Below are 16,891 nucleotides of genomic sequence, written 5' to 3'. Positions count from 1 at the left end.
CATGATTCATCAGGAAAGCAATTTATAAAGTACAGTAAAAAAAATCAAACGAGAAAAGTCTTCATCTTTATAGCGTAAAGCTTAAAGTTCAGCTGACAAAAAAATAGTAAAATTTATTATGTATTTTTTTCAAATCCTTGCAAACTAGGAGTAAAAGAGAATTTCTAAGTATTAGTAGAATGAAGAACATTTACCTTAGTCAAAAACAACTCAGAATGCCCACTATCAGGTTCTAGTTAACAGAATAAAATTTAAATGTTCCAAAGGAGAAAGTAAATGTCAATAGTCACGGATTATACAACTGCCTACTTAGAAATTTCAAGGAGGTCCCCAGACAAATTTAGATATAAGACCGAAGAACACTCCAGTCGCCCGGAACTCCAGCCCCACTCCCAGACCGGCGCTTGAGGGGATGCGCATGCGCGCGCCCTGCGCAGGCGCGCAGAACGCAGTGAAGGACTATGGCGAGCCAGCGCTTCCCTACGCCGTTCCACGGGCACGTGGGCCGCGGCGCCTTCAGCGACGTGTACGAGCCCGCGGAGGACACGTTTCTGCTTCTGGACGCGCTCGAGGCAGCAGCTGCCGAACTGGCGGGGTGCGAGGAGGGGAGGGGCTCTGACGGGAAAGGGCTGAGGCGTTCTGAAGAAGTGCAGTGGCGGAGGGCCGGGACGGTGGCTATCATCGCCCTGAGCCGGAGGAGGCGGGGTCCACTTGCAGATGATTGACAGCCAGGACGCCGTAATTGAGAATTTTCCTGTACTTACAAGTAATGAGTGTGCCGGGGACACATCTCCTTTGCCAGGGGCTGCTCTGTCTCATGAGCTCCCTGACTGCTTATCATGCAAAGGCGTCTCTTTTCCTGTCACCTGTTAATCTGAAGAACACATGTCCCTGAGAGATGCGATAGTATAACACGTTTGGAAACAAAATATTCCGGAAACGTTGATTATTAATTTTTAAAGTATTAAATATTAAAATTGCGTGGTATTATTTGGTTTACTCAGCACATAGCACCCTTAACAAACATGAAAGAAAGTTGTGTTACTGGAGGGGGGAAATATTTTTAAACCCACTGGATAGCATACTCTAGCACCAGCCAGTCCTCACTTGTGGCTACAGAGCACTTGAAATGTGGCTAGTGCTACTGAGGAACTGAATTTTTCATTTAATTGTTACAAAATAGAAAGTTACATCCAGCTAGCAGACAATAGTCTACCCTAGCACTTTATTTAAATGGATTTGTTGAAGTGATCGCCATCAATTTTAAATTAATAGCAGAAAGAATGAATACTGACATTGTGATTTTTAAATGTAAGGAATTTGTGTTGTTAGATTTGTTTGAAGATGAGGTGAACTGGGTTTTCTCAGGATAGAACAAACAGCTGTCAGATTTCAAAGATCTATATTGTATTTATTTATCCCTCTCAAACTTGGTCATATTTTTCCACGTATAAAATGCCCCAGCTCTTATTAAACTAGTCTTTCATTGTAGATGATGGAACTTTTGGATTTACTGGAGTATAGAGTGGAACAGTACTGTTTTATAACTTGTCTTTTCTCAAGATAGCCCAGAAAGATTTACAAGCACAAATTGCACTGCAAAGTATGCTGTAAAAGGAGCTGATTTTGTTATAAAGTCTTGGGTTATTTCTAGTTTGGAATTCTAATTATTTATGAGACCGTGATAGTTATTTTCAAAGAGAAGCCACCTGGTGAGATTCACAGACCTTACTACCACCTAATAAAGACTTGTCAGATGTGTAGACTGGTTCCAAAAGTTTAAAACCTCTGGAGCTTGTCACTGGGTAGTTGTTTTGGGAGTTTAGTGCTAAAAATTTCCCTAAATGACATCAAGCTGATCTTTGTGATAGGGATAATTTATGCTTTTAATGCATGTGTAACATTATAGAGGCCTGGCACTGTGGTTTATTACTGTAGTCCTAACTACTTGGAAGGCTGAGGCGGGAGATTACTTGAGCCCAGGAGTTAAAGGCTGCGGTGCGCTATGGTGGCACCACTGCACTCTAGCCTAGGTGACAGAGCAAGAGCATGGATCTAAAAAAGAACTTCCAAGATTATAGGCAAGAAAATAAATTTAATGGAAAGATAAAGTACGGTAGAATGAAGATTTTAATAGTTAACAGCATTCTCGGATGGCTAACATTAGAAGATCAGATACTATTATCTGAATTAGCTTATAGCTGTACAGAAAAGGAATTTTTGTCCTGCTCTATTACTGGGGGACCTTTTAATTCTCTAGGATATACTGATGGCTCTATGAATGTTAGGTGTTAAAAATGATAGAGAAACCTTTTATCAAAAATAAGTTTAGTAATAATACAAACCTTATCATTTTAGGAAATACTAAGCTAGGAGCTCCTTGTGCAAAGGAATGGTATCTTTCACATTAAGATTTCCAACCCTGGATTAACGTTTTTCCATACTTTTTAATGTAATGGTTTGTCGAAATTAACTGAAAGCCATGTTTGGTAATATATAACTTTTGTGGACTTAAAATATATTACATACCCAAAATATTAGTAATTTTGAGTTGTGCAGTATTAAGTATGAAGTAGTTGTCAGAAATTACAAATTTCTATTTCCATATATTTGCAGGTTAGTGATGATGCTAGAGAAATATACGTGCTAGAAATAAAGCTAGCATGAGAGTTTTCTGTGAAAAGTATTTTGATTCTACTGTACTAATATTTATTTTGTTTTTTTTTAGAGTGGAAATATGCCTAGAAGTAGGGGCAGGGTCTGGTGTAGTATCTGCATTCCTAGCCTCTATGATAGGTCCTCAGGCTTTGTACATGTAAGTATATCATATTCATCTAGATCTTCCACTGACAGGTTAACCATGATAACTCTAATGAAATAATTTTTAAATAGACAGTATGTATCTTATAGTATTTAAGCATAGCAAAAACTCAGATTACAAACTATGCTTCCCTAAAAATTATTCATGTTCAAACTGCTCCATCATACTGCATAATTGTAGAAGCAGCATAATTTTAGATCGTCTCTAAATTTGATTTATTTCTTACGTAAATAATTTGATATAAGAAATTTAAAGTTGCTTAAGTTTATAGAAAATTGGAGAATATAGAAAAGTATAAAGAAGAAAATTAAAATCACCTATAAATTTTACCATACATGGTCCAACTGAGTTTCCTTCTGTTTTTTTTTTTTTTTTCATTTCCTGTGTGTGTTTTTTTTTTTTTTTTGAGACAAAGTCTCACTCTGTCGCCCAGCATGGAGTGCAGTGGCGTGATCTTGGCTCACTGCAACCTCGGCCTCCTGGGTTCTTGCCATTCTCCTGCCTCAGCCTCCTGAGTAGCTGGGACTACAGGCACCTGCCACCATGCCCAGCTAATTTTTTTTTTGTATTTTTAGTAGAGATGGGGTTTCACCATGTTAGGCAGGATGGTCTTGATCTCCTGACCTGGTGATCCGCCTGCCTCGGCCTCCCAAAGTGCTGGGATTACAGGTGTGAACCACCGCGCCTGGCCCATTTCCTGTGTTTTTAATTTAATTTTGTCTCATAAACATTTTCTTTTTTTTTTTTTTTTTTTTTTTTTTTTGAGACAGAGTCTCGCTATGTCGCCCAGGGTGGAGTGCAGTGGCCGGATCTCAGCTCACTGCAAGCTCTGCCTCCTGGGTTTTTACGCCATTCTCCTGCCTCAGCCTCCCGAGTAGCCGGGACTACAGGCGCCCACTACCTCGCCTGGCTAGTTTTTTGTATTTTTTAGTAGAGACGGGGTTTCACCGTGTTAGCCAGGATGGTCTCGAACTCCTGACCTCGTGATCCGCCTGTCTCGGCCTCCCAAAGTGCTGGGATTACAGGCTTGAGCCACCGCGCCCGGCCTCATAAACATTTTCCTATCAAAAATTCCCTTTAAATTTCATTTTTGGTGGCTGCGTAGTACTCCTTCGTTGGATGTATCATAATTTCATAAATTCCTTCAGATGTGTGTGCATGTATGTGTATTCTACTCTTGGACATTGTATCAATATAACAGTCTTTTTCATCAGTAGAACAAATCCTTGTTCTCTTCTTATTTGCCGTTATTGAATACATTCTAATTTTTTTTTCTAAATCTGTTCTGTGTAGAATTAATGGAACATTCCTTGAAATTACTCAGAAACAGATTTGCCTTATGGACATAGGATAGTTTCCTTCCATTTCTGTTTATAGGTGCACTGATATCAACCCTGAGGCAGCAGCTTGTACCCTAGAGACAGCACGCTGTAACAAAGTCCACGTTCAACCAGTTATTACAGATTTGGTAAGCTAATCTTTGTCCAATAATAATTTTCTTTTCAAATAAGGTTAAGATGTTTTAGGTCAAAGAAACTTTGGTAAGTAATTGACTTTTGACCCACTAAGCAGTATACCCTATACAAAGTAAATTCTTCGTTGATGTAATCCATCTTTTCCACAATTCAAAAGGAATTTATATTAACTTATATAGATCAGACTTCTTTCAGTCAGAAGTTATAGTGAACCCTGTTCAAACTGGCTTAAATTTAAAATGTTAGCCCAGGTGCAAAGGCTCACACCTTTAGTCCCAGTACTCTGGGATGCCAAGGCACGATGATAGCTTGAGCCCAGGAGTTCGAGACCAGCTTGTACAATATAGTGAGACCTCGTCTCTACAAAAAATAAAAATTAAAAAAAAAATAGCTGGATGTGGTTGTGCATACCTGTGGTGCCAGCTACTTGGGAGGCTGAGGTGGGAGGATTGCTTGACCCTGGGAGGTTGAGGCTGCCTTGAGCCATGATCGTGCCACTGCACTCCAGCCCGGGGAACAGAACAAGGCCCTGTCTCAAAAAAAAAACAAAAAAACAAAACAAAACAAAAATTTGATGGCTTCAGCACAGCTACTTCCAGGAACTCTAAGAATGTTATAGACGTCTTTTTCTTATCTCTGAACTTCTCTCTGGTGGCTCTATTCCTAGGCAATCTTTCCCTTCATGGTAACAGGATGTTTGCATATCTGTATCTTATTTCTCAACACCTTCCCGAGGAAAGAGGCCCTTTCTATTCAGTTACTGTAGAAGAGGCCCCAGAATGAGTATTATCTGGATCAACTTGGGTTATGTGCCTGTCAACCTTTTGCTGTGGTCAAAGGAGATTTGAATATGGAGATGATTGGCTTCAACCTGGCTCATAGTCCCATCCCAGGAGCTGAGTTGGGATAAACCCTACTCAGGCCACTTAGATAGAGAATGATGGGAGGTAGAGCTTCCCTAACAAAAGTCAAGGAAGTTAAATCAGAAGAAAGGGGCAGTGGGTCCTCGGTAGGTAAAAACAACAAATGACAACTGCACAACCGTTGTTTTAAGAAGTTAACAGCACACATTTTCAAGTAGCAGTTTTAAATTTGTGGGTTTTTAATTTATGTACGTGAAATACCTTTTTATAAGCAAAAATAATAATAGCATGCACCAGGTAGACATATGAAATACAAAATACTTCTGTGCTCCTTAACCTACACTTTTCTTACACTGATGAGCGTAGGTAGCTTTCCTGTTTGCTTTTTTTTTTTTTAATTTGTAAATGATTTTGTAGCTTAGAAGGAATTAAGCCAGAGAGATAAGAAATTATTTTCATATTATTAGAAGTTGTTACTGCTAATAAAAGCTAGGGTATCAAGAAAGGTACTCTGGTAATTTGCATGAGATCAATGTGGTGATTTTTGTTTTTGTATTTAAAACATTTCTTTCTTTTTTTCTTTCTCTTTTTTTCTTTTTTTTTTGAGACAGAGTCTCACTTTGTCGCCCAGGCTGGAGTGTAGTGGCGCAGTCTTGGCTCACTGCAGACTCCGCCTCCTGGGTTCAAGCAATTATCCTGCCTCAGCCTCCCGAGTAGCTGGGATTACAGGCACCCACCACTGCGCCTGGCTAGTTTTTTGTATTTTTAGTAGAGACTGGGTTTCATCATGTTGGCCATGGGTTGGCCAGGCTGGTGAACTCCTGACCTCAGGTGATCCGCCTGCCTCGGCCTCCCAAAGTGCTGGGATTACGGGCATGAGCCACCAAGCGTGGCCTAAAAATTTCTCTAATGTTTCCATAATTAGTGTTAAGTAAGTGTTTTTGATAGAATGGTGAAACACCAGAGATAGAAGAAACTATAGAACAGTATCCAGTAAATGATGGTAGGTATCTGTACAGATATGGGAAAAATTGTGAAAATGTTAGCAAATATAGTTGTAAACTTACATCCAAGTCTATACAGATTATACAGAATTAGAGTTTGCTTTCTTATTTCATTTTCTACAAGTGAACCCAGAATATAAATATATGTGCTGTTGAGGAGTATAGGCTTTTTAATGTTCATTCTGATAGTTTAATTTCCTTATTTTTATTTAATAGCCTATATTATTTTTCTGAATGAAAAGGTAAAAATACTTAACTTCATTTCTCTCTACAAGTGCAGGCCCTAACACGTTATTTTCCCAAAAACATGGAAGATTATTTTTAAAGATTGATTTGTCAATTATTTAATTCAAAGTTTAATGTAAAATTCTCACTATTGTTGAATACATTTAGGTCAAAGGCTTGCTACCAAGATTGAAGGAAAAAGTTGATCTTCTGGTGTTCAATCCCCCCTATGTAGTGACTCCACCTGAAGAGGTAAAACATACAACAAAACTTAATTATTAATATTTTCAATTATTTTGTTTGTAAATTCAAATGAATGTTACCCTATGAGATCAATCAGCTGCTGCTATCACAGACTACTCTGATTTTACTCCTAATTGTCAGTGATCGAGTCCTATTAATAGACCTAGGAAAGGAACCTTAAATGATGGAAATACAAACTGTGACACATATCTGTCACTAAAAATCACATTCGTATCAGGCCATGGTGTTTATATTCATATATTCAAATATACATGTACATATATATTACATATATCCTTTATCATGAATAAAAAATTTGCAAAACAAAATGTTTTAACCTGCCGGGCACAGTGGCCCACGCCTGTAATCCCAGCACTTTGGGAGGCCGAGGCAGCAGATTACTGGGGTCAAGGGTTCAAGACCAGCCTGGCCAACATGGTGAAACACCGTCTCTACTAAAAATACAAAAATTAGCTGGACCTGGTGGCACACACCTGTAATCCCAGCTATTTGGGAGACTGTCGCAGGAGAATTGCTTGAGCCTGGAAGACGGAGGTTGCAATGAGCCGAGATCGGCCAGTGTACTCTAGCCTGGCTGACAGAGTGAGACTCTGTCTAAAAAAAAAAAAAAAAAAAAAAAAAATTTTAACCAATCTTAAATTCACATAGGAATTCCTTCTGAAAGTTTCTGGTTTCCTCCTTTCACAAGTATTTCCAAAAAGTGAAAGAGTGAAACGAATTCTCATTTCAGATAGGGAAAACAAATAATCTTGAAGTATATTATTTTTTAAAATCTCGGTAATGAAGAGGTAAATCACGTTAACCTTTTCCCAGGAATGGTCAAAGTTTAATAATGGGCTAAGACTAGCTTTCCTTTAATTATTATGCTTTTTTATTCTTTGATAATTATTCTCTGGCAAGGCTGGTAAACATTACATTCACCTCAGCGCCAAGATGGGAAGGATCCATTTGGCTGTTGCTACTAATGGCAGTTAAACAGCGAAAAAGCTATTGCTTTGCTGACATATGAACTCATATGACAGGGAAGTCAGAAGGTGAACAGCCGTTGAGGGAAATGCAGCTTCATAAAGCTCTTTAGGAAAGCACTATCCAACTAGTGGGAAGACTAATCAATGAAAAGGAGATTCTGGGAACATGGTGGCCTGAATGGGTTTCCTTACTTCATGTTTCTAGCCCTAAGCCACATGCTTCTGAGCCTTACAGCTGCTGGGACGTATAGATGATTGAGTGCAGGCAATGCCTTGGGCTTTTTTGCTTTCCCAACGGAGAGAAAACCTGTCGTATTCTCATGAGCTGGGCAATTAGCTAGAAAGCAGGATAAAATACAACACAACGAAGATGTCTTGGAGCTTAAAAATACGTTTTACACAGTAAAACATCAGGCAGTGAATTAAAAGAGAATGTGGTCACTGTCAAGACCTGAATCAGTGGTCTGGAAACCCAATGAAAAAAAGATTTCAGTGCACAGAGCACAAAGATACAGAGAAGAATTCACAAAGGTAAAAGAGAAGAGACTCAGATTAGATCCAGGAAACCTAATATAGAAATAATAGGAGTTTGTATTTATAATAAGCTGTGGGTATACTTCCTGATATATTGAAACATGAAGTAGGATGTTGGTTTGTGCCAACAGCACAAATGGGGTGTATAACCCAGGAGAAAAGTAGAGAGAATGCCAGGAAAAGGAAGTCTCCAGGAGGAAAGTCTTAAAAACAGAGGAAATGATACATTTCCTAATATGATTAACTTTGTGGAAAATTGTGTTGAGAAGCTTATGATAGGTGTGGGAATGATTAGAGTCAAAAAAATTAAGCAAATGGACATAGTGAATGCCTATCAATAGCCAACTAAGATGTGATACTTTTCTTCCAGGAAATATTATATAGCCCTTAAAAGAATGAATTAGAAGTAGAGAGGGGGTTTCACCATGTTGGCCAGGCTGGTCTTGAACTCCTGACTTCAGGTAATCTGCCTGTCTTGGCCTCCCAAAATCCTGGGATTACAAGCATGAACCACCACACCTGGCCTCGATTCACTTTTAAATTTTATGTAGAGTCATAAAAACAGGGTTTTGAAACATTGAAGGTGATCTGGCCATGATCTTTAATCTTCAGAATCCTTGTTGATGTCATCAGCATTGACAAGATGGCAGAGAATATCCGTTTGATCTGTGACACCAAGGGTCACTTTGCTGTACATCATATTACACCCGAGGAGGCCAAGTACAAGTTGTGCAAAGTGAGAAGAATCTTTGTGGGCACAAAAGGAATCCCTTATCTGGTGACTCATGATGCTTGCACCATCTGCTACCCTGATCCCCTCATCAAGGTGAATGACACTGTTCAGATTGATTTGGAGACTGCCAAGATTACTGATTTCAACAAATTTGACACTGGTCATCTGTGTATGGTGACTGGAGGTGCTAACCTGGGTAGAATTGGTGTGATCCCCAACCCTGGATCTTCTGATGTGGTTCACCTGAAAGATGCCAATGGCAACAGATTTGCCACTCGACTTTCCAACATTTTTCTTATTGGCAAGAACAACAAACTGTGGATTTCTCTTCCCTGAGGAAAGGGTATCCACCTCACCATTGCTGAAGAAAGAGACAAGAGACTGGCGGCCAAACAGAGCAGTGGGAGAAATGGTCCCTGGGTGATACGTTAGGTTTTTGTATGTAATTAAAAATAATGTGGCATGTTTAATAGAAAAAAAAAGAATTAGAACTATATCAAATGATATGAAGAGATTTTCATAAGGTATTGTTGAATGAGAAAAGCAAGATGTAAGTAAGCGTATAGAATATATCCGGTCATTGTAAAACATGGCAAAAAAGAAAAACCTGTGTGTGTAGAAGATAGGCAAAGGCAGACAAACAAAAGAGTAAAATCAAAATGTGTGGCTTTTTTTTCTTTTTCTTCAAGCTCTGTTCGACCCGCTTTTTAAAAGCAGGAATGTGAACATTTCTCTTCTTCATAAAGGTATATGTGCATAAGGTTATAGCTATAAAGCAATTATTTTTAATGAGGAAATATATGCTATATTAAATGAATGACTAGCAGACATTATTGTGTAAAAATAATTTAAACTAAAATATGGACAAAGGGCCCAAAAGGAAATAGGAAGAAACTAGTTGTGTTAGGGTTAAAGTAACTTCTGAGGGACATCTTCAAAACATTCTTTAATCTTAAAAATAATGTACAACAGAGCAGTCTTTGTGGCTCATGCCTATAACTCCAGCACTTTGGGAGGCTGACCGGGGAGGATCACGTGAGGCCAGAAGTTCTTGACCAGCCTGGGCAACATAGTGACAGCCCCCTTTTCTACAAAAAATTTAGAAAATTGGCCGGGCGCAGTGGCTCACACCTATAATCCCAGCACTTTGGGAGGCCGAGGCGGGGGGATCACGAGGTCAGGAGATCGAGACCATTCTGGCTAATACAGTGAAACCCCGTTTCTACTAAAAATACAAAAAATTAGCCAGATGTGGTGGTGGGCACCTGTCGTTCTAGCTGCTCGGGAGGCTGAGGCAGGAGAATGGCCTAAACATGGGAGGCAGAGCTTGCAGTGAGCTGAGATTGAGCCACTGCACTCCAGCCTGGGCGATAGTGCGAGACTCCGGCTCAAAAAAAAAAAAAAAAAATTAACCAGGCATGGTTGTTTGCGCCTGTAGTCCTAGATACTTGGGAAGCTGAAGTGGGAGGATCACTTGAGCACAGGAGGTGGAAGCTGCAGTGAGCCATGATTACATGACTGCACTCCAGTCTAGGTGACAGAGGGAGACCCCGTCTCAAAAAAAAAATGAAAAAAGGAAACAATATACAATGATAAGGATCTAAAGATTTTTTAATACTATATAAGCTCTCAGGTGTATTGTTTCTAAAATATAGATTGTTAGAGGAAACATGCTTCAGTATGCCTTTATATAATATATAATAAATGGGTTCCTTAGAAAAGGTCTATGTGTTTCACACTTTAATCTACAAGAGGGCCAGATGCATTGGGACATTTTGAAACTTTGTTTCTGTACAGTAGGTATCTTACAATACAAGCTCCTCCTCCTAGCTTCTTTCTGTATTAAGTATAAAAGCTACCCACGTCTCTCAATTTAAGCATTGTACTAATAGTAATAACTATTATTAAGCCCTTGATATATGTTCTCATATATCAAGAGCAATGTTCTCAAAACTTTAAATATACTTCCTCATTCCTAACAGTGGATAAAAATATTTTTTTATTATTACAAAAACATTTTTTATCCAGTTATTATTTTTCTAATTGTACATATGGAACTATTCTTTTCCTAATTTTACAGATAAAGGAGGAAAGTAATTCACAAACAGGATTACTAATTTACCCAAGGTTACACACTAGAAAATGATGAAACTTCGATTCAACTTTACTGCTCCTTCTCAGCAGTAAAAAATGCAAAATATATACTTGTTTGGTGATAATACTTCTCAAAAAGATTCGGTTTGTGATCTAAATCAAACGAGTTAAAAGAAAACATTCGGCCGGGCGCGGTGGCTTACGCCTGTAATCCCAGCGCTCTGGGAGGCCGAGGCGGGCGGATCACAAGGTCAGGAGATCGAGACCATCCTGGCTAACACGGTGAAACCCCGTCTCTACTAAAAATACAAAAAAGCCGGGCGCGGTGGCGGGCGCCTGTAGTCCCAGCTACTCGGGAGGCTGAGGCAGGAGAATGGCGTGAACCCGGGAGGCGGAGCTTGCAGTGAGCCGAGATCGCGCCACTGCACTCCAGCCTGGGCGACACAGCGAGACTCCGTCTCAAAAAATAAATTAAAAAAAAAAAAAAAAGAAAACATTCTTTCTAATTGTTCACAGGTAGGAAGTCACGGAATAGAGGCAGCTTGGGCTGGTGGCAGAAATGGTCGGGAAGTCATGGACAGGTTTTTCCCCCTGGTTCCAGATCTCCTTTCACCAAGAGGATTATTCTATTTAGTTACCATTAAAGAAAACAACCCAGGTAATACAGACCAATTTATTGTTTAAGCATTTATGTTGCTGAAATCAAAAGTTAATAATGTAAAATGCTATAATTTATAAGATAACCTGGCATGTTAATGAATCACTTAAAACAATCACTGACAATAGCTAATAAAGGCATAAATTCATGTTGAAAGAGAAAAGAGGTTTTCAGGGGTAAATTTTTCTTATTTTAAAAAGTGTTATCTTCTCTTTTCCCCATTTATAACCTAATATTCAAGTACAAAGATCGCTAATGTTTTCTTCTAACACCTCAGCCTCAGTGTTACGAATTTTCTCTCTACTCTCTAGTCTTCATGCCCTTGACAATTGTGCTGTACTCTTTAGTTCGTCTGGAGTTCTATCATGAAAGTTATTTTATTGTATAGATTTTTATCTTTGTTTTCAGATTGCTTTATAACTAAATTGAACATAATCTTTCTTCTCTTTTTCTGTACACTTCAAGTTTGATTTTTAGCTTATACTAAAAATCCTCAGCCCTTCAAATCACATGATTGCTAGTTTTCTCTTGCCTTGCTTTCCTTTCCTTTCTTTTCCTTTCCTTTCCTTTCTTTTCCTTTCCTTTCCTTCTTTCTTTTTCTCTCTCTCTCTTTTCTCTTGTCTTCTTTTTTTCCTTCCTTCCATCCGTCTTTCTTTCTTTTCCCTCCCTCCCTCCCTCCCTTCCTTCCTTCCTTCCTTCCTTCCTTCCTTCCTTCTCTCTCTCTCTCTCTTCCTTTCTTTCTCCTTCCCTCCCTTCCTCCCTCCTTCCTTCCTCCCTTCCTTCCCTTCTCTTCCCTTCCCTTATTTTCTTTTCTTTCTTTCTCTTCTCCTTTCCCTTCCTTCCATCCATCGGTCCTTCCTTCTTTCTCTCTCTCACTTTCTTTCTTTCTTCTTCCTTCCCTTCTTTTCTTCTTTCCCTTTTTCTCTTTTCTCTTCTTTTTTCCTTCTGTCCGTCTTTCTTTTCTTCTCTTCTTTCTTTTTTTCTTTCTTTTCTTTCTCTCTCTTTTCTCTTCTCTTATTTTTTCCTCCCTTTGTCCGTCTTTCTCTCTCTTTCTTTCCTTCCTTCCTTCCTTCCTTTCCTTCTCTTCTCTTCTTTCTCTTTCTTTCTTTCTTTTTTTCTTTCTTTCTTTCTTTTCTCTCTCTCTCTTCTCTCCTTTTTTTCCTTCCTTCCGTCCATCCTTCCTTCTTTCTCTCTTTTCCTTACCTTTCCTTTTCTTTTTTTCTTTCTTCTCCATTTTCTTAGTTTAGTCTTCTGAGTTTTATTTATTTATAAGGAAGGTTTTCTTTTCTCAATATGCCTGAAAGAAATAAGCTACTTCTTCCCCTCTCACTGTGCAATGTCACTATTCAGTTTGTCCCACACCATCATTGGCTCTTGTCATCCAAAGAGAAAGACATAGGGCAGAGATTGGAGCCAAGCAACTTAAAAACTGATCACTTGCTATAATAACAAGGACAATTAATGTTTCTGCTGAGCCTAAAGTAGGCTGTGACTGCAAAGCAAGCCATTCATTCTGATTAGAATCACCAGCAACACTTTGAAAATACGAAGTGCTCCTATTTAGCTGAAGACGAAGTTCACTTTAATAGACATTTATTTGATATACATTGTTTTGTATATCAAATAAATTGATGAATACAATTTATAAATCATCTGTGTTTAACTTATTAAATTGCTTATTGATCATGCACACTACCAAATGGCTTAATGGATTTTACCTTTTGATTTTTATTTTAGAAGAAATTTTGAAAATAATGAAGACAAAAGGTCTGCAAGGAACCACTGCACTTTCCAGACAAGCAGGCCAAGAAACTCTTTCAGTCCTCAAGTTCACCAAGTCCTAGCATACAGTGTGTGCCCAGAGCTACTGGAAACTGAATGCATTTAGCATATCTTGAAACTGAAGTCATTCATTAGGTAACAAGGAATTTTATCAGAAATTTGTCATTAAAAAAAGGCAGGAAGGTGGAACATTCCCTTCCATTCAGGCCTATATAATTATTTGCAAAAGTACAGGTAAATATGTGTATTATATTTATAATTTGCATTTTAAATATAAAAGTTATGTATGAAATATTTATTTCACCATTATTTGGTAAGGCAATGGAATTTATCTGGCAAATGTCTTTTTTTTCATACTAGTCCATAAAGGCAGTTTGCTTTCAGATGGCAGGGCCAGTGACACACCTTCATTGTTGTATCTCTGGTGTATATCAGTTCTCCAACTCTATGTCATAATTCAGTTCATGGGGCTCTTGATTACCTTTCCCTTCCACAAAATATTACACTAATTCATTATATTGATGACATTATGCTGATTTGACCTAGTGAGCAAGAAGTAGAAACTACACTAGACTTAGTGGAAAGACATTTGCATCAGAGGGTAGGAAATAAATATGACTGCATTTCAAGGATCCTCTACCTTAGTGAAATTGGTAGGGATACAGCTACCAATTTCATGGGGCATGTTGGGATATTTCTTCTAAGGTGAAGGATAAGTACTTGCATCTTGCTGCTCTTACAACCCAGAAAGAGGCACAATACTTAGTGGGCCTCTTTGGGTTTTGGAGGCAACATTTTCCAATTTCATTAAGTTACTTCAGCCCATTTACCAATTGACTCAAAAAGCTGCTAGTTTTGAGTAGGGCCCAGAACAAGAAAAGTCTCTGTAACGGGTCCAGGCTGCTGTTAAAGCTGCTCCGCCACTTGGGTCTTATGATCCAGCAGATCCAGTGGTGTTTAAGTGGCAGTGGCAGATAGGGATGCTGTTTGAAGCTTCTGGCAGGTCCCTGTAGGTGAATCTTGGTTTAGGATTTTAGAGCAAAGTCCTGCCATCACCAACAAATAGAGCTAGTCTCTTTCTGAGAAACAGCTCTTGGCCTGCTACTGGGCCTTAGTAGAGACGGATACTTCTTGAGCCACCAAGTTACCATGCAACCTGAGCTGCCTGTCATGAACTGGATGTTATCTGAGCCACCAACGCACAAAGTTGGATATGCCCAGCAACACTCCGTCATCAGATGGAAATGGTATACACGTGATTGGGCCTGAGCAGGCCCTGAAGGCACAAGGAAGTTACATGAAGAAGTAGGCCAAATTTCCATAGTCCCCGCTTCTGCTACCTGCCTTCTCTCTTCTAGCCTGCATCTGTGGCTTCATGGGGACTTCCCTACGACCAGCTGACAGAGAAAGAGAAGACTTAGGCCTGGTTTACAGAGGCTTCTATATGATATGCAGGTACCACCCAAAAGTGGACAGCTGCAGCACTCAGCTCACCTCTGGGCTACCTTGAAGGACAGTGGTGAAGGGAAATCCTCCCAGTGGAAAGAACTTTGAGCAGTCCCCCTTGTTGACTTTGCTTAGAAGGAAAAATGGCCAGATATTCAATTATATGCTAATTCGTAGGCTATGGCCAGTGGTTTGGCAGGATGATCAGGGAGTTCAACATAACTGGAAAATTGGTGACAAAGAAATTTGGAGATGAAGTATATGGATAGACACTGAATGGGCAAAAAGGGCGAAGATATTTGTGCCCCATGTGAATGCTCACCAAAGGGTTAGAAAGAAGGATTTTAATAAAGTAGACAAGATAACCTGTTCTATGGATACTAGTAGGCCTCTTTCTCCAGCCACCCCTGTCATCACCCAATTGTTTCATGAACAAAGTAGCCATGGTAACAAGAATAGAGATTATGCATGGGCTCAGCAACGTGGACTTCTACTCACCAAGGCTGACCTGGCCAAGGCTATCTCTGAGTGCCCAGTCTGCCAGCAGCAGAGACCAACACTGAGCCCCTGATGTGACACCATTTCCCAGAGTCAGCAGTCAGCTGCCTAGTGGCAGGTTAATTACATTGATCCACCTCCATCGTTGAAGGGATAGTGTTTTGTCCATACTGAAATAGATCTTACTCTGGATACCGATTTGCTTTCCCTTCGTGCAGTGCTTCTACTAAAACTGCCATCCATGGACTTACAGAATCTCTCATCTATGACCATGGTATTCCACACAGCATTACAAGGAACTCAGTTCACAGCAAAAGTGTGGCAGTGGGCCCATGCTCATGGAATTTTCTTACAATGTTCCCTACTATCCTGAATCAACTGGCTACATAGAGCGGTGGAATGGTATTTTGAAGACAGTAATAGCACCAGCTATACAGCAGTGCCTTGTAGAGCTGGGACAAGGTTCTGTGGAAGGCTGTCTACTCTCTGAGTCAGCATCCAGTATATGGTGCATTTCTCTTATGACTGGGATTCACAGGTCCAGGAATCAAGGGGTCAAAATAGGAGGGACACTGTTCGCTATTAGCCCTAGTGACCCACTAGCAAAATTTTTGCTTCCTGTTGTCATGACTTATGCTCTGCTGGCCTAGAGGTCTTCCACAGGGTGGCATGTTTTCCATTGAGAGGTACAATCATGATTTAATTGAACTGGAAGTTGAAGACTGCTCCTCCGCCACTTCGGGCTTCTCATGCCTCTAACTCAATAGACAAATGAGTTACAGTGCTGGCTGGGTGATTGTTCCCGACTACCAAGTAGAAACTGGACTACCTCCAAATGGTGGTAAGGAAAAGTATGTTGGGAATATGTGAGATTCCTTAGGGCTTCTCTTAGTGTTACCATGCCCTGTGATTAAGGTCAGTGGAAAACTACAACTTAATTCAGACAGGACCACTAATGACCCAGACCTTTCAGGAATAAAGGTTTGGGTCACCACCAGGTAAGTACCATGACCAGATGAAGTGCTTGCTGAAGGCAAAGGGAATGCAGAATAAGTGGTGGAAGAAATACTGACTTTGATCATATGACCAGTTACAGAAACACAGACTGCAATTGTCATAAGTATGTCCTCCATATTTTGCTATGACTCCATTTTGTGTGTGTGTAGCTTTCTTTCTTCTCATTTCCTTATTCTGTGACATAAGATGCATTGATTTTATTATAGTGATGTATTATAGATTTATTATAGATGCATTGTTTAAATATAGTGTTTAAATATTGTTAATTTTTTAAACTGGCTCCAATGTTCAACCTTGATTAATTTTACATCATGGTATTTAAGTTATGGGATATCAAGGAGAGAGTAAACATCACATGAAGACTTTACCTCCTCTTCTGGGAAATGGGTTAGTGTGTTTCTGGTAGAATGCTCAATTGTTAATTGTGTTAGATGGAATTATGACCTTACTGTTGTGTTTATGTGGCAGTTAAGTATGGTTTAAGGAGATGCGTATGGGTGCCAAGTTGA

The 16,891-nt window shown here is 39.5% G+C and overlaps 1 protein-coding gene and 1 long non-coding RNA gene across 12 annotated transcripts in view; one reads left to right on the top strand and one right to left on the bottom strand.

The window, feature by feature from the left end:
- The window catches only part of LOC105472781 (uncharacterized), a 43,257-nt gene extending 42,851 nt beyond the window's left edge, over positions 1-406 (bottom strand). For all 4 annotated transcript variants that reach the window (XR_011622760.1, XR_981789.3, XR_011622763.1 and 1 more), the window contains exon 1: positions 195-406. This is a non-coding gene — a long non-coding RNA (uncharacterized lncRNA). The remainder of the gene's footprint in view (positions 1-194) is intronic.
- A 29-nt stretch (positions 407-435) lies between these two features.
- The window catches only part of LOC105472784 (N-6 adenine-specific DNA methyltransferase 1), a 545,294-nt gene continuing 528,838 nt past the window's right edge, over positions 436-16,891 (top strand). For 6 of the 8 annotated variants that reach the window (XM_071095535.1, XM_071095537.1, XM_071095536.1 and 3 more), the window contains exons 1-6: positions 436-595; positions 2,729-2,815; positions 4,199-4,289; positions 6,557-6,640; positions 11,498-11,639; positions 13,377-13,556. In XM_071095535.1, coding sequence (XP_070951636.1) covers positions 462-595; positions 2,729-2,815; positions 4,199-4,289; positions 6,557-6,640; positions 11,498-11,639; positions 13,377-13,483 — 645 coding nt within the window. In that variant the 5' untranslated portion in view covers positions 436-461 and the 3' untranslated portion in view covers positions 13,484-13,556. Of the gene's footprint in view, positions 596-2,728; positions 2,816-4,198; positions 4,290-6,556; positions 6,641-8,766; positions 8,981-11,497; positions 11,640-13,376; positions 14,085-16,891 lie in introns of those variants that run through there. The other 2 variants (XM_071095541.1, XM_071095542.1) reach the window with 2 other exon arrangements.

Source organism: Macaca nemestrina, chromosome 4, assembly GCF_043159975.1.
Source record: "Macaca nemestrina isolate mMacNem1 chromosome 4, mMacNem.hap1, whole genome shotgun sequence".
NCBI classification, from domain to species: Eukaryota; Metazoa; Chordata; class Mammalia; order Primates; family Cercopithecidae; genus Macaca; species Macaca nemestrina.
Note: the sequence above shows the minus strand (reverse complement) of the source record. Positions and strands in the feature narration are given on the sequence as shown.